At 44.5% G+C, this 21978-nt stretch overlaps 1 protein-coding gene across 1 annotated transcript in view; it reads right to left on the reverse strand.

Moving 5' to 3' along the window:
- AK7 (adenylate kinase 7) overlaps window positions 1-21978 on the reverse strand; it is a 56188-nt gene that overhangs the window by 8091 nt on the left and 26119 nt on the right. Inside the window, exons 6-15 of the mRNA XM_026515339.4 lie at window positions 21145-21225; window positions 19143-19231; window positions 18327-18417; window positions 17426-17503; window positions 16425-16574; window positions 12566-12694; window positions 11023-11152; window positions 5417-5545; window positions 4995-5063; window positions 133-330 (exon numbers count right to left, since the gene is read on the reverse strand). Coding sequence (XP_026371124.3) covers window positions 133-330; window positions 4995-5063; window positions 5417-5545; window positions 11023-11152; window positions 12566-12694; window positions 16425-16574; window positions 17426-17503; window positions 18327-18417; window positions 19143-19231; window positions 21145-21225 — 1144 coding nt within the window. The remainder of the gene's footprint in view (window positions 1-132; window positions 331-4994; window positions 5064-5416; window positions 5546-11022; window positions 11153-12565; window positions 12695-16424; window positions 16575-17425; window positions 17504-18326; window positions 18418-19142; window positions 19232-21144; window positions 21226-21978) is intronic.

Raw genomic sequence — 21978 nt, forward strand, 5'->3', positions numbered from 1 at the left:
ACGTAGCTCTGCTTCCCTGCCCCCACCCCCAGCCCCATGACAGATATGCACCATGGGTGCGGGGGGTGGGGGGTGTCCTGACACTTGGCAATGGGTCTTCACATTCACCTTAGTCTTGAGGTCATTTCATACCAATATGTATCGGGTGGATTTCAATCTCATCGAAATAGTTGATGACAGCCTCATCTTCAGTATTGAGGTCCCGGTAGTTGCTCAGAGACCGGAGGAAGCGGTCCTGGCTGTAGTGGGTCCCCGCTACGATGCTCTCAGGAAGGTTCATCACCCGTTCCTTCAGGAACTCATCCGAGGCATCCAGCACACAAACGAACTCTGGGGAGAAAGAGAGGCTCCAACTTAACCCAAGGATGAAGGGGCTAACTAGCAGGTGCTGGTGGCCAGGCCAGTGCTTAACTCGAAATGTCCGGTTACCAGCCTGGACCTCATGACAAACTGGCCTTATTGCTGCCTCTCACCGAGGATACATACATACAAATCACTGACGTTTCCAGACAGCACCCTGTGAGGCCCAACCAGCGCGTATTTTGTGAGATCTGTTATTTTTCTATTTTTCCCTTTCTTTCCTTCCTTCCCTCCTCTGAAAAAAAAGCAGCAGAAATTGGAAATAACAGATCTCTAATGACAAAAAAAGAGCTAATCTAATACCAAATAGCAAACAGTAGCAAATCTCATCATCGAATAAAAACACATCCGACAACGAAAAGCAGCAGAAATCGGAATTAGCGCATTTCTGATGAACTTGTGCCATCAAGGCCTCCCAGTCAACCCCCACCCCGCCTCTTTCCCAGCACCGCATCTCAGGCTCCCAAGGAGACTAGCGGCTGAGAGAACAGTGGCCAATTTGGCAAATTAATAAAAACAAGGACTTCTCTTGGGATTTTAATTTCCCGAGAAGCCAGCTCTCTTCTCACTTAATGTAATTGGCTAGGAAGCATCTGCCTTCCATCCAGCACAGCGCTTATCTGATGTGTGACACGGGGATCAGATTAATGATGGGGATCATTTCACCCACCTGTGATTTTCTTTTAAACTATGAAAGCAGCTGTTTCTCCAGCTTCTAGTGTAAGTTCAGTGGATATTTGTTGAGTGAATGAATGATTAAAGTGCACATCAGTGAAATAGACTCTCTAGGTGAGTTACTATTCTCAGAGGTTCTTAACACGGTCAGAGTACATGGGCGCCCAAATCATTAACCAGGTGTACTGCAAATAACCCGCTACCTGTAAGAGTCTGGCAAAGCATGGAAACAGTTTAATTTTTATCCTAAAATTGTGTTGGTTCCCTGCAGGCTAAATCCGGCCCATCATCTGATTTTGTAAATCGAGTTTTATTGGGACATTTAAAGATTAATTAATTAAATTGCATTGGTTTGCCATGTAATAATGCCGTTTTCACGTAAATGCATTCTAATAAGATTTCTTGAGTGAGTGAGAAAAGTAAGTGTACAGAGCAGAGCCCAGAGCAGAGTGTGCCTACGGGGCAAGCGGACACCCGCTGAATACCAACTGCTTCATGCGTTAACAGTGAAAATAAAGGCTGGGGACAGAGCTCGTGGAGCAAGATCCAAAAAATTCATAACCACAGTCGGCTGCTGCCACTATCCTGACGTATTTTAATTGAGTTTAGATGTTCATCTGTGATCATTTGATTTTCATGAGTGGCTATATTTTGAAAAGGAGAGGAGACAGCTGGACCTCCAAATGCTGGTATACTACTTAAATTGAAATTCTGTCAATAAATTCACTGAAATTTGAATCTAGTTAAGCTCCATGACGTCAGGCATCTAGAAGAAAAGTTAATAAATCTGTTAGTAATCTAAGAATTTTAAAATGCGATGCTGTATTTTTTTTCCCCAGTGATTGGGAGAAGGAAGATTCCAGTTAATGAAACACCACGAACAGTGAGTGATGGACTTGGCTTCCAACTTTCAACAATTTTAGCATGATGAAATATATTTCCCACTGGATGATTTTTTTTTTTTTAAGTAAGCTCTACATCCAAGGTAGGGCTTGAACCCATGACCCCAAGATCAAGAGCTTCGTGCTCTACCGACTGAGCCCGCCAGGTGCCCCCAGGTGATATTTTTAAAAGTCCTTTCTCCCTTATGATTCAGAGAGAACTTCAGGATTTTGCAGTACCTTGAGATAATTATTCAGAACATCTCCTGTCCTGGGGAGCCTGGGTGGCTCAGTCGGTTGAGCGTCCAACTTTTGATTTCGGCTCAGGTTATGATCTCAAGATTGTGAGATCGAGCCCCATGCTGGACTTCCAGCTCAGCTTGGAGTCTGCTTGGGATTCTCTCTCTCCCTTTCTCTCTGCCCCTCCCCCCCACCCACATGCTCTCTCGTTCTCAAATAAATAAATAAATCTTAAAAAAAAAAAAAGGAACATCTACTGTCCTTGTACTGGCTAACTACGGACAGCAAGTAATAGATTTCTGCTTGGTAAGATTGTCTATAAGAAGGAGGTCACTGTGTTTGGCTATCTGGAGTCGTATGAAAATCTGTGGTTTCTTTTTTTTTTTTTTTTAAGATTGATTGATTTATTTGAAGGGGGGCAGAGGGAGAGGGAGAGAGCGAATCTCAAGCAGAATCCCCGCTGAGCCGGACACAGCACTTGATCTCACAACCCATGAGATCATGACCTGAGCCAAAATCATGAGTTGGATGCTTAACCAAGTGAGCCACCCAGGTGCCCCTGCAAATCTGTGTTTTAAAACATTTTTTCCATAGTCATCATTTTTTAAGTAGGCTCCACGTCTGATGCGGGGATCGAACTCATGACCCTGAGATCAAGAGTGGCGTGTTCTACCGAGTCAGCCAGGAGCCCCAAGCAGGTATGACTTTAAACTTGTCTGCTTCAACCACGAGATCTGAACAGCACTGAAGCGGGTGCAGGCTAGCAGCGGTTGTGAAGTGCAGTGATTTACCAAGTGGCGATAACAGCGCCTATGACTGGGTCACCATACATTCAGATGTGTTATCACTCCAATCAAGCATGGAGACTTGTGTTAGTCAGATTTATTATTTTCTGTATCTTACGATGTTTTGAACATCTCAGGGGGACGTTACAGACCTGGAGAGAGCCTGCCTCTTTCAGAACTGGCTAATTCCTAAAGATGGTCAACAGCTTACTCAGGAGCGTGGCCCTCATATGCAAGGCGACCACCCCCTTTTACAAATCTCACGCACCAAGCCAGTATTTCCCCCGCCTTAAATCATCCCAGAGCCAGGTACCAGGGAACTAGAGAGCAAAACCCACTGGGACTGGCTTAAACTAGCCAATCCTCTAAAAAACAAAGCTATTTACTCAGTCCTGCCTTGCCTTTCCCAGAGAAGCCCCAGTTAAGGCAATGGCCTAGCCTTCCCCTTGCTGCTTCCTGCCTCTTGACCAAGCCTAGCACACTTCCCCACTCCACCCAGCATGGTGCGGCACACCCCCTGCTCTGGGGACCCTTCTTTCAATGGCATTAGCTTCTCCTATCCTCACTCAGCCACCTCCCTGTATTAAAAATCCCCTGGGGTACAAATGAGACAATCCTCTCATTTCTTTCAGGAAGACAGAAAATAATGACAATTTCCAGAAAGAGGATAATTTACTAAGAACAGACTAAACACTCCAAACAGATGACATGTTCGACCCGTTTGGACCACGTCCAACAGAGTTAGGGCAGCCCAGTGGACCATGGTTAAGAATCGTGCACAGTTCACATTTGTGATTCCATTTTGTGGAAGCGTTTCACTAATTCTGTGTTTTGGAGGCAGTGGAAAGAGCAAACCGAGTTTGAATTTAAGCCATTCCGTGTACCAGGAAAGTGGTCTTAGGTAAGTCTCTGGGCTTTGGCTTCTGGATCAGGTAACCATGGGAGTAATTCAGCCTGGCAGGACCCTGCAAAAGTTCAAGGAGTTCCTCTCTCTTGTGGTTCTGGGCACAGGACGGACCAACGGTTCATTGCGCTGCCCCAGTGACAGTGTGAGGATTTACAATGCGGTTTGCAATGAATGAATATTGCCCAGAAGTGATAAACTCTAATAAATCAGACAGACCTGGTTAACCGATTTTACTTTAACTTTTTCTGAGCCCAACGCATAATCTGAGACAACCCACCCTTTTGGCATTGCAAGTTCCCGCCCCAGGCTTTAGGGTCCTCAGGCAAACAGTAAATATCCATCCCTGCTGATGACTGCTTTCTGGTGGCCCCAGTGCTTCCAGAAGCCCCATGGCAAGCTGTTCCTGGACCAACAGGAGAGGATTACAGCCATAAACTGACTCCCGTGGGGACTCTGACGCAAGTGAGGCGGGGTGGGGGGGTGTCTGCCCACCTACCCAAGTTTCGACCTCGGGACCTTGGGCTCAGTTGCTGAAAAAAAGCTGTTTTTGTGTTTCCTATGATGATATCTCATGCAAACTGATTTTTAAAAAAAAAAACAACTTGAAAGTTCAAGGCAAGGTCACAAGAAATGCCTGCGGGGTACTCAGCAAATTCTTTTTCGTGGAATAAGTTGTTTATGCTTTACTTCTAAGAAGACATTGTGCAATATCTGTGTGTTTACGTGAACAGTGAACTGAGATGCTCTGCACCTGCCCAGTCTCGATCCTGGATTTGGGAAAGACGGGAGAGATAACAGCATGGTTAGCACCTAAAACGGTAAGAAGGGTCCAGTCCCTGGTGGCCTTGCCAACTGACTCAGAAGTCAAGGCGTCAGGGGACTGGCCACCCAGTGCTTTGTTCCCAGAGGGAGCGGCCGAAACAAACATTCTCAGAGGGACTTCTGTCCATTTCAGAACTTAGCATTCCTGTATTCCTGATTGCTGCCCCCCATACATTCCCTAGCCTGAGAGTTTATGTTTAAGGGTATCATTTTACCTTTTTCCTAAAAAAGAGAGAGAGAGAGAGAGAGATCTGCTTTATTAATATCAAAAAGATGGTTTGGTTACAAAATGGCATTCCATTTTAATGGAAATTTTAAACTTACCGGGTATGATTAGTTTATCAAAGGGAAACATTTTGCCTCTGACTTCTTCTTCCTCCTCCTCGTCTTCCTCTAATAAAATAAAATATACGTTGTTGTGTTTATTACATGCTACCATTATGGACAGCTTGGCAAAAATTAAAATATTTTAACTAGAAAACTAACCATAAATAGAAAAGCATGTATTTTAATCGTCTCTCTGATGTTCAGATTTTAACTGAGTGACTATTACTACAATATGTTGCAACTTATCTGAATATAAACACAATAAAGGAGGGGCATCTGGCCGGCTCAGTCCGCAGGGCTTGTGGCTCTTGATCTCAAGGTTGTGAGTTTGAGCCCCACATTGGGGGTAGAGTTTACACAAAGAAAGAAAGAAAAAGCTTTAAAAAAAATAAAAAAATAAGGGGAGCACTCAAACTTACGACTGAACAGGTCTTTAGCTTGATCATAGCTCTTTGGGAATCCATCCAAAATATAACCTTGATTCCTGCAAGGCATAGATTTCACCTTTTCTTTGATAAATCTAATTATATATTGATCTTCTAGTCGGCCTGGTAAAAAGAAAAAAATATTACTAGGGAGTCACAATCTACATGGGGGTTATCGTCCAAAGTCATCTCAAAAATTGTTGTGTAGTCAGTGTTACTACTGAAAATCTTCTATTTTAAAGTTACAAATACATGGTTTTGCATTTTGAACATGACATGTGAATTTTAATGCATGATAAAATAGGAGGAGAACCCAATGAGCTTGTCAGCAATAAAGAACAGAAGCAAATGCTGATGTCTGCAATTCCCAAATACTCAGAACAAGGAGCAAGTGGAGACATCCTGAGTGCTCCCACTTGCCAGCAGGGTTCGCTCAATTCTGTTTTGATATTATGCCTTAATACGTAGCCTTAAGGCATAGTAATAAATGTTTCTGTTGTAAGATTTAGGTGAGATAGTTTTCACGTGTGCTAACACACGACTTACTAATAGTGTAATAATAGTAATAAATACTTGCTGCATTGGAATACAAATCAAGCTTGGGGCACCTGACTGGCTCAGTCGGTAGAGCATGCAATCGATCTTGGGGTGGTGAGTTCGAGGCCCACGTTGGGGGTAGAGATTACTTAAAAATAAAAAGCAAAAAATAAATTAAAAAATAAAAATCGAGCTTGATCTGACTCTCAAAGGCACAGTTCTCTTTAAAGCTGCAGGAACGAACGCCCTCCCCACCCATCTCTCCAAATGTGCATTCCCGACCTTGGCCCCTCTCCACAGTTCGCTGTCCAGCCTTGGACGCTGTGTTCCCCCAGTTGTGTGGCATCGATGAGGAGGGAGGGGTTTGCTCTACAACTGGCACAATGGTTAAAGGACAATATGATGCAGCTTCACGGCGATATTCATTTATTATTCTATCATAATCATCAAACAGCTACCATTTCTGAGACAAGGCCCTGCCCTTACATGCTTAACGTATGCATTACGGTATTGTGAGTTTGGCAACTTTGAGTAACTGATCTACGAAGCTCTTTCTAGGGTCATACCATACTTTTAGTTTATCAGTGGGTCTACAATACAAAATAGTTTTGGTCTCTCTTTTTTTTAATTTTATTTTTTATTTTATTATTTTTTTAAATTTTGTTTTAGAGAGAGAGGCAGGCAGAGGGAGAGAGAATCTTTTTTTTTTTTTTAAGATTTTATTTGTTTATTTGACAGAGAGAAAGCAAGAGAGCACAGGCAGGGGGAGGAGCAGAGGGGAAGGGAGGAGCAGACCCCCCCCCCCCCCCCACACGCACACACAGAGCAAGGAGCCTGACTTGGGGCAGGATCCCAGGACTCTGGGATCCTGACCTGAGCCAAATGCATACCCTTAACCAACTAAGCCACCCCAGCTCCAAGGGAGAGAGAATCTAAGCCCAGCAAGCAGCTCGACATGGGGCTCCATCTCACAACCCTGGGATCATGACCTGAGCCGAAATCAAGAGTCAGATGCTTAACCAACTGAGCCACCCAGGCATCTGGGTTTTTGGTGTCTTTTAATCACTGGATTAAGGACAATAAAATGATGTCATTAAAACACTTCTTCTTTCTTCTACCTCTCATTGCCCCATGACTCATTAAGCAGTAACTGATTCAAAACTAATTGTGTCTTCCAGAAATTTAAATGTTAGGGCTGAGACCAAAAAAAAAAAAAAAAAAGAAGAAGAAAAGAAAAGAAAGAAAGAAAAAGATAATCAAAGGCATTATTTTGCATAATGAAATTCCTCGAAATGATTAGACATTACTTCTCACTAAGGTTCACTGTGGTGCAAAGAAATAAAGCCAAATAAAATGTCGAGGGATTCAGCAAAATTCAAAGACAAGTTTTATCTAAGCAGTCTATTTCTAACTTTCAAAGGTTCCATTGCTGAGGCAAAGACACATAAATACTCAGAAATGAGGCTTCAGGCCCCTCCATGCATCCCCTGCTTGATTTCAGCCAGCCCGCTTTGCCATTCATTCCTGTTTCTGAGCTGAAGTGTTCAGTATGCAAGAAGGGGCGTCTAGCAGCAGTTTCTGATAATTACGGAATGTGAGTACACAAAGGGCCAAGCCCAAGTAGCTCTCTCTAGAGAACTGTGACCTCCTAGAGATACACCCACAACCTTGGCAATGGGGAGCTCCTTGGAAGGGAACTGTCACTTCTGCTTTGAAATGAAGGAACACAGCCCTACCGGACAGCCTTTAAAACATCACCTGCTTTTTTTTTTTTTTTTTTTGAAGTCTATCTTTCACATTCAAGTAATATCTTTTTTAAAGATTTTATTGATTTTTTCGAGAGAGAGCACGAGTGGGGGGGTGGGGAGGGAGGGGTAGAGGGAAAAGCAGACTCCTCACTGAGCAGTGAGCCTGATGCGGGACTTGATCCCAGGACCCTGGGATCATGACCTGAGCCAAAGGCAGATTCTTCACCGACTGAGCCACCCAGGTGACGAATTTTTATTTTCAAACTCACAGAAAAGTTGAAAGACTAGTCCAATGACCATTTGGAATCCCACCAACTAGTTTCGATAATCCCACAATGCTTTTGAAATACATAACGTGAGCATAAAGAATCGGCAACCGGTACCTTCTGGTCTAACCCAGCCCCTATTTTGGCCGCATCGTCAGGGGCTGACCAGGGTGGAATTCTCAGGACGTGGAGGCGCCCCACCGCGGGACTGTGAAATTTGTCTCGTTGGAACTGTCAGAGTCATTTAATAACAAATTAGGTCATGTGAGGGAAAAGGGAGCTGACCTCTGACCTCTGACCTCTGTGTCCTTGCTCCAGCCATGCAATTTCTATGTAGGTCTGTGCAGGGAGCTCAAAGGTCTTGTTTTGTCCAAACAGAATCAAGGTCCATGTCCTAGTTTCAGGTAAATACGAATAGGGAGGATTTGGGGACAAACTTGAGGAAGAAAAAAACCAGAACAAAACAACCTTCCTGAGGTTAAAGGGGACTGAAGGAACTATTCAATCTGGTAGGAAGCGGGTGGGTGACTGCAGGCCACTTCCTCTGCTCCCCTCCAAGGTGCCTTGAGGCAGAGGCTGCTGACCCGGCGTGGCCTCTCCTTACATGTGGGGGAGAACAGAGCCGGCTGCCAAGGACAGGCCCCTCTTAAGCTAGAACAGCGCAGCGACTGTCTTCGGCTTGGCACTGAAATTCTTGTCGGCCATGCTCACCTCCCCTGGGGCTGGAAAGGGCCCTGGTGGCACTTCAGACCATCCTGTTACACACTTTGGATACTATTTTTGGGTTCTTGCAAAGACCAATTACATGTCTCTGTCCAATAAACATTGTTCAGGGTTTGTCTCATCCCGTTAGCCTGAATCCTACATGCTCTTCCCTCTCCTCTTGGGGTGGCGTCGTTCACCATTCCCAGTGCCCTGGTCTGGCCTGAGACCTCGGGCTTCTGGCGTATAGACACAGGGCTGTGTACACCTGCAGACCCCTTACAGTCCCAGCCCTCCACCCTCTAATGTGGTCTTGCCAGGTCTCCTTCCACAGGTGTCCTTGCAAGGAATGTCTTATCTTGGGTTGTTTCTCCTCCCTCAAGTGGTGGGAGCCAGGATGCTGTTAGTCTCTCTAGAATCAGCACACCGGCTCCCAAGTATCTCACAGGTGAGACAGAGACCATGTTTTATCTCAAAGTATGAACTGCGTTTTCTACAGTGAGTAGAGCATGTTACTCTTGATCTCAAGGACATGAGTTTGAGCCCCATGTCAGATATAGAGATTACTTAAAAAAAAAAAAAAGGGTCGCCTGGCTGGTTCAGTCAGAGGAGAGCACGTGATGCTTGATCTCAGGGTCGTGAGTTCAAGCCCTACATTGGGTGTGGAGCCTACTTACTTTTAAAAAATAAATAAATAATTTTTTTAATTAAAAAAATTTTTAAAAAATAGGGGCGCTTGGGTGGCACAGCGGTTAAGCGTCTGCCTTCGGCTCAGGGCGTGATCCCGGTGTTATGGGATCGAGCCCCACATCAGGCTCCTCCGCTATGAGCCTGCTTCTTCCTCTCCCACTCCCCCTGCTTGTGTTCCCTCTCTCGCTGGCTGTCTCTATCTCTGTCCAATAAATAAATTAAAAAAAAATTTTTTTTTTAAATAAACTGGGTTTTCGATGTACCTTCCTTTCCCTCTGGGACGTCTCTGGGATTCTAAATTCCATTTCCTCCTGGCCCAGCCCATACCAAAGCAGGAACCAAGACACAGATAACCAGCTGCCTGCTTGAAATGGACATCCAGTGTGTGCATACAAGCCCATGTTCCCCACCCCTGAACGCCAGACTGGAGTGGCCTGGGGCAAGGAGAGGAGGGGGAGAGATACCTTCAGAGGAAGGTGTGGAGACGCTAGAATTCTTGAAGATGAGTAGCTGGGGAGAGGACCACCTGTAGAGGACAAAGGGCCGGTGCCAGAAGACCAGAGGCAGGTAGGGCAGTCAAGAGCTGTGCCCCAAGGAATGCAGTGGGTGGTCCTCAGTGGGAGGGTCTGCGAAGGGCAACACCAGGAAGGAGCCATCTGTCACCCAGGATCGGCTTATGCCTCTGTCCTCCTTCCCTGCTTCCACCTGCCCAGCCCAACTCTGGAGGATCAGAAGCAGCCACCAGCAAAGATGAGAGGAGGCAGTAAGAGGGAAGAAGCCAAACGTGCTTGAGAGGGTGGCCAGGGTGGCGTTAGCTCAGAGTCTGATGGTCACACATTGGACTCGTCTATGAATGATACCAGTAAAACCAGTTTGATGGAGGATCTCGACTGTCTATAGAAATCAAAATGAAGTGGTTTTCGTTTCCGAATAATTACACTCTTTTTCTGCCAAGTAGCAAGGTCCCCTGGAAACGTCTAAGTTCAAAACACAGCTTGTAATTATTTGATTGGAATGGACTTCTTAGAGCATGAACAAAAAACGAGACTACTTACTTATTATCTAGGAGTTGTAATGGAACCAGCCTGAAACTCTGTCCAGGGTGGGGAAAGAATGAGTCCAGAGATTGTGTTTAAAGCAACCCCTCACTCTGATGAGTTTGCTTAACAAACTGGTTGGAGTTACCCAATGAGTAAGGACATTTTTCCATTTATTTGAATTTCTTCCTGCATGTATTATGACTCCATATAATCCATCCATTTTTTTTCTATTTTTTTCTATTAAGGATTTTTTTTCTATTTTTTTTCTACTAAGGATTTAATGATTTTCTTATTAGTTTGCCTGAGCATTTTATATATTAAGGATATTAAGCCTTTATCATATTAGTGGCAAATATTCTTTCCTGGTTTGTCCTTTGCCTTTTAGTTAATGATTTTTGATGCTTATAAAATATTTATGACTACACATTTGGTCTTTTATTATTATTAACTTAGGTAGCTCTTTCTGGTGATTTTTTTTCCTCCAGAGGACAGGGGGATGAGACTATGATCAAAATTTCTTTGTTATATTTTCTGTACTTTAAATAGCAAACAAGTAGTCTTTTATAACAAGGACACAAAGCCTGTTAACAAGAGCAGCCCCATGCCACGCACGCTACCTGCGTTTTGCTCCATGCTTTCCTTGATGCCATCCAAGAGTTCCTGCGCATCTTCCACATTCTCCTCCTCTTCCTCCTCCTCACCTTCTTCTTCCTCTTCCCCTTCATCCTTAGGTGTGACAATCGCCTCCTACATACCACAGGGATATTCAAATTAGATGACGCCCCACACAGATCTGCTACTCAAAAATCATCTGGCGAGTGATCCTGGAAAAGGCTGGCGTCCAAATAGGGAATACGCTCACCCACAGTCATTGTGCAAATTGTCAGGATGGGTGTATCTACAAAGATGGTTGAGAGCCTCGAGGTTTCTCTTACTCTATTTTAGGAGAAGAATCTATTTCTGTTTTAACACCAGAACTGCTTAAGAATCAACACTTTTCTGGGTGTCAGGTTGTATCTTACTTGAAGGAAACACATTTTGTAGAAATTAAGACTTCAAGTAATCATTTAAGGAAATATACCATAGTGGCTGCCACTTCCAATAAAATGATAAAAAGCAGTTAGCCGATGAATAGGCAGAGCACAGAGGATTTCAGGGCAGTAAAACGACTCTGTGTGATACTATAATGGTAAGTACATGTCATTATACATTTGTCCCAACCCATAGGATGTGTAACACCAAAAGAAACCCTAAAGTAAACAATGGGCTTTGGGTGATAACAAAGTGTCAGTATAGGTTCATCAGTTGTAACCAATGTAACTGTTCTGGTGGGGATGTTGATAATGCAGGAGCTTCAGCGTGCAAAAGGTAGGGGATGGATGGAAAATCTCTGTACCTACCTCTCAGTTTTGCTATGAACCTAAAATTGCTCTAATAGTCTCTCCTTTTTTTTAGAGAAAGGAAAGTGTGTGCATGCACTCGAGGGGAGGAGGGCCAGAAGGGGAGAGAGAGAAAGAGAGAAAATCTTAAGCGGGCTCCACACCCAGTGTGGAACCCAATGAGGGGCTTGATCTCATGACCCTGAGATCATGACCTGAGCCAACATCAAGAGTCGGGAGCTTAACCAACAGAGTCAAGAAGGCACCCATTCTCTCTCTCTCTTTTTTTTAAAGCAGTGAATAAATAATCTGATACTACTCAGAGAAACACACATCAAGAATAAAAAAACCTAAAAAAAATTGGGGTGCCCGTGTGGTTCAGTCAGTTAAGCCTCCGACTCTTGATCTCAGCTCAGGTCTTGACCTCAGGGTGGTGAGTTCGAACCTCACACTGGACTCCACGTGGAACGTGGAGCCTACTTAAAAAAAAACCCAAAACTAAAAATGTTCCAGTCAACAGAGAGAATATAAGACATATTTTTTAGCAACAGCTGGAAACAGACTAAATTTCAAGGGCACCCCATGAAAGATGCTTCCACCTCACAGAAGAAAGTCCTGTGGGATGCTCTGTTTTCCTAACCAGCGCCAACAACAAAATCCAATTAAAATAACAAATCTCTATGCAGGATGCCATGTAAAATTAATGGCTTCCTTATTACAAGACTAAGAAAAGCATTTTTTAAGATATAAAAATTCCCAGTGAAGTAGTTAGAAATGTTACCAGTTTCGCTATGGCTTCGGAAATAACATCCTTCAATTTAATGTGATGCAGTTTGTAGTGCTTGGACAAGGCTTCGGCGACACTGGATTTTCCCACAGCAGGAGGACCCAGGACGCAGATCTTGATCGGCTGCAAAAGGAGAACAAGGACCTCCAGTGAATTACGAACAGTCTGTGGCTTGACAGAGTGTTTTTCACTTCAGGGGGGCGCCTTTCCTGAACGTCTCTGGTCCTGCGGGCTTACTCTCCCCTGTCACGCCTCCAGAGCCACTTCCTGCATGGCCGGCCTCTGTGGTCGGTGCCACATCGTCCTCACAGTGCTGCTCCCCATCAGGGAGGGGCCATTCCTGCTCATTCTTAGTAAGCATCTACTATGTGCACCGACTGGCCGTGGGGGCCACAACGCTCACCGAGACGTGCTCAGGCCATACTAGAAGCACTAAAAGAAAGAAGTACTAAAAGTGCTAAAAACAAAGTACTTAAAAGTACTAAAGAACAAAGTACTTGAGCATTACACACTACCATGTCACTCTTTTTAAAATTTCTTATTTAAAATTCAATTTAATTAACATATTGTGTACTGAAGTACTAAAGGACTCAAGCATTACACTAAAGCACTAAAAGTATTAAAGAACAAAGTACTCAAGCATTACACACTGCCATATTACTCTTTCTAAAAATTTTTTTACTTAAAATTCAATTGAATTAACATATAGTGTATTATTCGTTTCAGAGGTAGAGGTCAGTGATTCATGAGTTGCATCCAACACCCAGTGCTCATTACATCCCGTTCCCTCCTAATGCCCGTCACCCAGTTACCTCAGCCCCCCACCCACCTCCAGCAACCCTCAGTTTTTTTCCTAGAGTTACGAGTCTCTTATGGTTTTTCTCCCTCTCTGATTTCGTCTCATGTTATTTTTCCTTCCCTTCCCCTACGTTCATCTGTTTTGTTTCTTAAATTCCACATATGAGTCATATTACTCTTACAAAAACAACAGAGACAGAGAATTTCTGGTCCAGTGGGCGGGGACTTAGATCACTGCCTCATGAACATTGCTTCTGGACTGGGTCTTTAATCATACTTTACTTTTTAGCACAGTTAATTTATTCTCGTTTTTAAAAATATACTCATTAAAAAAAAAAAGCCCCACCATTTCTTCTGCTGAAACTTGCTTGAATGTTCCAGAATCTCTGTGACATTCATAACCAGGGAGTAAATGTTTATTTTCAACAGAATTCAAAATATCAGTAGCGGTCATTTCTTGCAAAGTGGTCCAAACAGTTGTGGAACTGAAGCCTCGTATTTTGTCAGGCAAGTTAGTAACGACAATCGGGCTGGTGGAAGAATTCCCATTGGCGGAGTGTCCGTGTGCTTAAAGGTTATATAATTTCAGCCACCAAGTTGGCTGTGGTTATTATTACTACCATTTGACGGACAAGGAGACCAAGGCTGTGAAGGAAATAAACAGGGACATTGCAGGGGTGCTGGGTGACGATGCTGAACATGGCTGTTCTCATCTGCCAAGGGACACTTTCGGGACGATGGTGATGACCAAGGTCATGGGCAGGGGAAGGGTGTCCAAGAAAGCAGCTCAAGGTGAGTCTGGATGGGCAGGGCTGTGCCCCTGGGAGGACCTGGTGCATTCACCACGGCCTGAGGTCCAGCTGCCAAGCGAGCACGTTCACGAGCACCATTCTGTCCACACACCGATGGCAGATCTGTCTCCTGGGGTGGGCGCACCTCAGCCAGTGAAAAACCAGAATGGCAGTTTACCTGTTCAATAGTGAAAAGTATGACTGCCACGGAACTCAGAACTCCAAGCACACTTGTCTGTACATCTGCTCCCTCGGACAGATGGCCACGGAGGCTTGTTGATGAGCGTCGTTGGAACATGAAGAGTTCGATGAATGGGCTATTCAGTGGCATCCGGTCACGGAGGCTTGACGCATCTGTCTGCAGCAGGGACCACCTTGCCTTGCTAAGGGGACCGGAATCATGGACGCCCTTGGCTTAAGACTCCATGTTTTGGGATGTCACTGGTATGGCACTGTCTACCCCACCCTGGGTAGTTTCCCTTGCTATGCTTCTACTCTGACTAGCCCCCAGGGATGGATAGACTGTTTCATTTTTATTTTTTATTATTTTTATTTTTATTTTTTTTTAAGATTTTATTTATTTATTCGACAGAGACAGAGACAGCCAGCAAGAGAGGGAACACAAGCAGGGGGAGTGGGAGAGGAAGAAGCAGGCTCATAGCGGAGGAGCCTGATGTGGGGCTCGATCCCAGAACGCCGGGATCATGCCCTGAGCTGAAGGCAGACGCTTAACCGCTGTGCCACCCAGGCACCCCAGACTGTTCCATTTTTAGAGATGCTCGGGGCGCCTGGGTGGCTCAGTCGGTTAACTGTCTGCCTTGGATTCAGGTCATGATCCCAGGGTCCTGCTCAGTGGGTAGTCTGCGTCTCCCTCTCCCTCTGCCCACCCCCACCTTTGTGCTTTCTGTCTCAAATAAATAAATAAAATCTTTAAAAAATTATCTTTTAGAGCTGCTTATTCCCTCTATCATGTTCTGTCCAGTCTTGCTAATGGGAACCATGTGATCTCTTTAAGGTGTCTTGTCCTTTGTCCTTGTACCCTAACTGCGTTGTTTTCCATTTGACCCACAGAGGACAACACTAGTCTCACCAATTGAGTTGGGTCTTGTGTGTCTCAGGATAGGCTCCAAGTACTGCCACCATGGGTATCTCAGATGCTTAAAGGTATCACTGTTTCTTTTGCTGAGAGGCACATCTCCTACTTACTCTTAACTAGGCATGTTTTTCAGGAGAATGTGGTTCCTAGACACAATGGTGATATTGTTCTTGCTCGTATGGAGTCTCCCCTGCACAGTGGTAGCTATGGTAAGGATGGCACCTGTTCCTCATATGTTACCTGACAGTTTTCAACAGGTGTTCTCATGTATTACCCACTGTCCTCGTTGGGATGTTTCCCTGGGATAAATCAAGGACCTGGGCAAGGGCTACATACAGCTGATTTCAGGGAGGGAGGTATGGAGACACTGCAGTTAGGCTGTTCTAGCTAAGTCTGCATCCCAACTAGTTTGAGTCTCTGACTCGCTGTGTGACCTTGAAGAAATTGCTTAACCTCTCTGAGCCTCAGTTTCATCATCTACAATGTGGAGATAAGCATGTCTACTTTGAAGAGTTTGATGATTAAGATGACTAGAGAAGCCCCTGGGCAACAGGAAGAGATCAAAGTAACAATCAGACTTCTCCTTTCCACCTCCCGCAGACCCTCTCCTGTAGGTAACCAAGGGCTGAAACAGGCCAGCCAGGATGCACCTGTTATTTTTCTGTATGTATTTTTTTTTAAAGATTTTATTTATTTATTTATTAGACAGAGAGAGACAGCCAGTGAGAGAGGGAACACAAGCAGGGGGAGTGGGAGAGGAAGAAGCAGGCTCCCAGTGGAGAAGCACGATGCGGGGCTCGATCCCAGGACCCCGGGATCACGTCCTGAGCCAAAGGCAGACGCCTAACGACTGAGCCACCCAGGCGCCCCTATTTTTCTGTATGTAGACAGTACTGAGCTTATTATCATGTTCAATTTGTGTCAAGCATAATAGTCATTATTTGTGTTACCTTTAAAATGTTTAATATTTGATTGACATTAATTAACTAATTAATACAATATACACATAGATTGTTAGACGTGGACGAGTGGATCAAATTTCTAAAAGAACTTGGTTTTAGAAATTGGGGCATTTGAAAAAGAAAATACTTTCATTGGTGTCATTATACTAAACGTTTCATTTACTTTGCTTAAATCAGAATTTAAAACAGGAAATTGTTATATTTACCAATAATCCTCTGCTTTGCTTGTACTCTTTGAGGATATTGTTGATATTTTCCACAAATCCTGTTTGGGCAACCCATCGAATATTAAAATTCTCCTTCACAAAAAGTGCTTCCATTCTCAAATTGACCAGTAAATGGTCAAGGCACTCTTGCTAAGAGATAACGGAATATTAGAGATTGACGTGACTTTTCTTTCACTTTGACAGTTGTAACAGACCAAAATCACTGTGATTAAAGAAAAAAATATTCAGTTGCAAAACACGAAGTCATCAATGGCAACACTTGGTGTTGACAGGGCGCCTCCTGTTGTCTTCCGTGACACTTCTAAACTCTTCCCACCTCTGCGCTTGGGACAGGCACATCCTGCCTCTTAGACAAGCAGCTCAAAGAGTAGGAGGATGCCGGAAATCCCATTGTAAGGTTTATTTTTTTGCAAATTGTAACTGTATCTATTCTTTGAATAGTGCAATCCTAGAGCTCAAAATCCAAAAGAAAAAGAATAGAGGAAAGCATTCTCTTTGACCCCCATCACCACCCACCCGGCTCTGCTCCCCAGAGGCAACCAGGGATACCAGTCCTTCCAGAAACATTCTCAAATGTAGGGTTTTGATGCAATTTATTCCTAAAAAATAATAATAATTAAAAAAATTAAAAAATTATGTCCTAAAGCAAGCTCAAAGGGCACACTCCTGACTAGAGCTGTGTGGGTTTCTGTTGTAATGGAATCAGAAACCCCAGGTTCCTGTGTGAATTACACAAAGAGGCCAAAGAGAAGGACATCCAGTGTCTGTTAATATCAAACAGTTTTCAAATACGGTTTCTGACCAGGACCTCTGATGGTTTTTGAGAAAAGAAAACCGAAGCTTTCAGAAGGCAAGGGGAAATTGCTTAGGGTAAAATGTTTAGCTGTGCAGGAGCAAACAGGAACCTGGAAGCCAGGTACTAGGACTCCAAACCCCTCAGGAGTCAACACATTTAGGAAAAGAACCTCTTATCCACTCACTGTTAAGTCCTTGGTTAGGAAGGCATTTTCTTTGGGTACTTTCTGGATTTTCCCAGGACCAGTATTTTTACTGATGCACTATTAGAGAAAAATAGAAATACTATTTGGTTTACCTGTTAAGATTTTAATACAAAATTTCTTAAATGAATGTCAATATAAGTAAATAATTTTCTTTCCTTTTTTTGGGGGGGGGACAGAGTGGGAGTGCCCTGAAGGTATGCATTGATTCATTTGTTTTGCAAATATTCACCCCTGCAAGCCAGGGACTGGTGACAGAGATGAGTAAGGCTGGATCCCTGCCCTCCAGGGGCTCTCAGTCTGAAGGGCAGGCAGCTGAGGACACAGATGATTATGACCATATGCAGCTTGCCCAGGGGACGCTGGTAAAAGAGGCAACTGGCCCGTGGGGGAGGTGGGAAGGAGGCAGAGAGGTGTTCGGAGGATGAAATCTAAGCTGAATGTTAAAGACGAGTAGGGGGAGGTCAGGGGAAGGCCACACTCGCTGCGCTAGCTGGGCTACAAGGTGACAAGTGGCCTGGAATGGAGAGATGCCCCCACAGACTTAGAGCCCCTGGAAGCCGCCAGTAGGTTTGGGGAACCTGACCATATCAGCACTTTGGGGCAAGTGTCCAGGACACATTTTCGTAACCCCCTGTGGGATACCTGTGTGTCTTGGCCCCAGGTGGCCTCTCCCACTCCCTTCCGTGCACAGACGAGAGGAAGGCCATCTTGATTGTAAATTTCCCAACACATGCACTGCAGATGCCGACAGTGACTGTGGTTTTAAGGATATTCCATTTGGGGAGTCCCCAGTCTTGTTAGCACACCCGATTCCATCGCTATACTATAGGGGTAAAACAGTTCAAGAAATGCTATCAAATACGGGATGGAACGGCTGTACCTTGACCAAGTCTTCCAGGGTATGAACAGACTCGTCCACAGCAACCAGGTAATGAAGCTTCGGCACATGGTCTATGATGTTTTGTATCACTCTGCAGCCCACCAGGAAAAACCATCACCAAGGGGAAAAAGCAAAAGAGATGGAGTCAAGTAGAGGCTCACCAACCACCGCCCCCTGGGGGGGCCAGGCAGTATCTCACTTCATCTCCAACACGGTCAGGGGTGGGACAGTGATCTCTACAGATGGGGAAGCTGGGAAGGTCAAGTGAGGCGTCTCAGGCTGAAGAGCCACCGGGGAAAGTAGAAAGGCCAGGATTTCAAGGCCAATCCGTCCAGCTCCAGCTTCACCAGTGTGCTGCAAAGTGCACCTGACCCCCGGCAGGACTTCCGGTTCATGAAGTCTGTTCACCTGGCGGCTCCTGTAAGTTTCTCAACAGTGCTTTGGGGAGGGGTGTCCAGAGAGCAGGCGCAGATCTGGAGAAGCCTGCCTCTCTTAGGGGAGCCACGTGGCTGGAAGAGGCAATGAGGGGACTACGATTTCCTACCCCGGTGTGAATCATGACTTCCAACATTTTGGAGAGCCTACCTCCGGGTGAAGACTGTGCGATGGGCTTTCCTGGCACTTTTAGATGGTGGACACTATTCCACCAGACCCAAAACAGAGACAATAACCAGAGCTTGTGCATAGGGTTGTCGTCAAGAACGAATACAGTGACACATGTAAGGGTCTTCGCGCTTGGTAGTGCTCACTAAGTGTTTACTTAGACACATTAGTCAATTACTTCCGGGCAAGTGCTAGCGCTAGGAGAACACTTACCCTGCTAGATCCAGAACATGAATTGCTGGAATTACATTTGTTCCATCTCCAAACACAGGTAACGCAGGGACCTCACCCAACCAAGCGCTCTGAAAGGAAAGCAAAAGCTATTTTCCCCTGGTTGTATGTAACTATCAGAGCTCACACACAGCCAGAGTCAGGGCATCCAAAAGACCTAGCTGTCTGACGATGTCATCACCTAAAGGGGATGTTTTGAAAATGAGTTCTGATGAGATTTAGTTGCTGATCAAATCCTATTAAGAGAAACTGTAACCTCAGGCTGAAATACTTTTCTGGAAATCTACAGTCTCGTAGGCTATCTTCGTCATCTGCACGGTGTCTACACAGAAAGGAAATGCTTTCACATACATGACACCTTCCATTCTCACAAAAAAATGAGAATGAAAGTCTAAAATTACCCCCATAGCCCAGGGGTAATTGTTATCAGTTCAAAGATGAAATGCTTAGTAGATAAAGCATCTGATGAGTCACGAGTCTGGATTTGAACCCCGATCTTCAGAGTCCAAACCCTTGTCTTTTCCCTGCATTTGGAAGTATTGCAATAAAGAAATAGACAGTCTGGATACTGTTTAGCTGTCAGGTACTAGATTATTTTATATTGCTCTTAAAGAGTGAAAGAGGTGACCGCCGGATCTTGTAAGATATTTTGGACTTTGGGAAACCATTGAAGGGTTTTAAGCAGTGGAGTAACATCATTAGATTTGCTTTCGTTGCCTCGTGAAGGAATGATGGGAAGTAAGAGTCTAAATTGGGAGGTGGAGGCCAGGACAATCATGTGGACAAGAGATGTCTGCCCTATCTAGCCTGTGCTTGGGGGGCTGGGGGAGTGGGGCTGGAGAGAAGGAGATCCTGAGGAGGTTGGCTTTATGGTACTGGGAAATTTTGTGACAGATGAGAACGAGGGAGGAGTTGGATTCTGGTTGGTGCATCCGGGTGGAAGAAGGTCTCATTTTCTGAGATGGGGTCCTGGAGGAACAGCAGGTTTGGGGATGACTATAGGTAGAGTTTGGGTTTGTGAAACATTCAAAGTGAGGTGCCAAATAGGCAGCCAGATTCACAGAGCTAGGACTCAGGAGCGAGCCCTGCTGAAAAAACTGATGTTTGAGGGTCATTGGCACCAGTCATGGAAATGGACAGATGAACCCAGGGAGAGTACAGATAGGGAAGACAAGATGGGGGTGCCAGGGTCACAAAGTCAGTTAAGCATCTGACTCTTGGTTTCAACTTGTCATCTCAGGGTCATGAGATCGAGCCCTGTGTTGGGCTCTGCACTCAGTGTGGGGTCTGCTTGAGATTCTCTCTCTCCCTCTCCCTCTGCCAGAACCAGAGAAAGCCAACATTCAGTGGTCAGGTAGGTGAGAAGCAGCTGAGAACAGACAAGGACAAAAGGACTTCTTTGCCTACCATTCTCTTGTACATTGGCTACACTCATCTATTTGTTGTTCCTTAATACAGCCCACACATTTCTGCCTCAGGGCTTCACACTTACAGTTCCTACTGCCTTTTCCCCAGAAAGCAAAGTAGCCAGCTCCCTTGTCACTTTCTGCTCAATGTCATATCATGGGAAAGGCCTTCCCAGACCACCACATTCAAGATATAATCTCCCAATCCTACCTCTGGCTCTCTATCTTTCTCTGTTTTGTTGCTTTCCATCTTATTTTTCAACACCTGAAATCCCTACGTGAACTCCTCTTGCTCTCCTCCTCCATCCCACTGGAATGCAAGTTCCACAAATATAGGGACTTTATTATTACAGTATCAGATTCCCAGAATCTACAATGGTGTCTGGCACATGGTAGGCATCAATGTCTGTCTCATGAATGAAGGGACATCCCTCTTTTTCCTTATTGTTCTGAGATTGGTAAATACACGTTGCCAATCATAGGAAAGAAAAAGAGAGAAAGAAAAAAAATCTTCTAATTGCATAACCTTACTGTAAAACGCTTTTTAAAAAACCCTCATAGACACTAAAAAGTCATACCTTAAAAAAATAATGTAAGATGCCACCTTCCACTCCATACTGAAGTCCAGCAGCAACCACGTAAGTTGCGAATTTTTTGGCCTATTAGATAAAGGAGAGGAAAAAAGCTAAATGTAATATTATTAATCATACCAAACCAGATTATTTTAGTGGTTAAAATGAGTCCTGTATGAATGGATCTGACCACTACTGAAATTTATTTGGGACTTTTAATGAAATGAAAGCCAGAGATAATTATCTGTGAAGACTTCACGCCTGCATGCATTATGCTGGCACCTACAGAAAAGGGGAGATATAAAAATGCATCCTTCCATGATGATCTTTACTTACCCAGTAGGGGAGGTGGACATACACAGGGAGTTTTTAGTAATGGGCCACAATATAAGGTGTGATATTGTGACTCATAATAAGAAATATATATTTGGTCTTCATCTCCATATCTGGCACTGAGTTCCTAGAACTATGGGAATTTCCAAGCAAACAGAGAGATAGATGTCTTTTGTTACATTAATCAGGTGACTTCAGGACCCAACCTGAAGATGTGGGTTGACTGCCAACTTCCAGCTTCCCTGCCATCTCCAGGGAGGGGTGGGGGATGGAGATCAATGGCCTGTGATTTACTCAAACATGATGAAGACTCCATAAAAACCCAAAAGGAGAATGTTTGGAGAGCTTCTGGGTTGGTGAACATGTGGAGATTTGGGGAGAGCGGAGAAGCTCCATGCCTTTCCCCAAACCTTGCCCTATGCTTCTCTTCCATCTGGCTAGTATTTTCTCTTCTTTAAATGTTTGGTAAAATTCCCATGGGAAGCCTCTGGCCTCAGACTTTTGGAG

Source organism: Ursus arctos, unplaced genomic scaffold (genome assembly GCF_023065955.2).
Source record: "Ursus arctos isolate Adak ecotype North America unplaced genomic scaffold, UrsArc2.0 scaffold_25, whole genome shotgun sequence".
Taxonomy (NCBI): Eukaryota; Metazoa; Chordata; class Mammalia; order Carnivora; family Ursidae; genus Ursus; species Ursus arctos.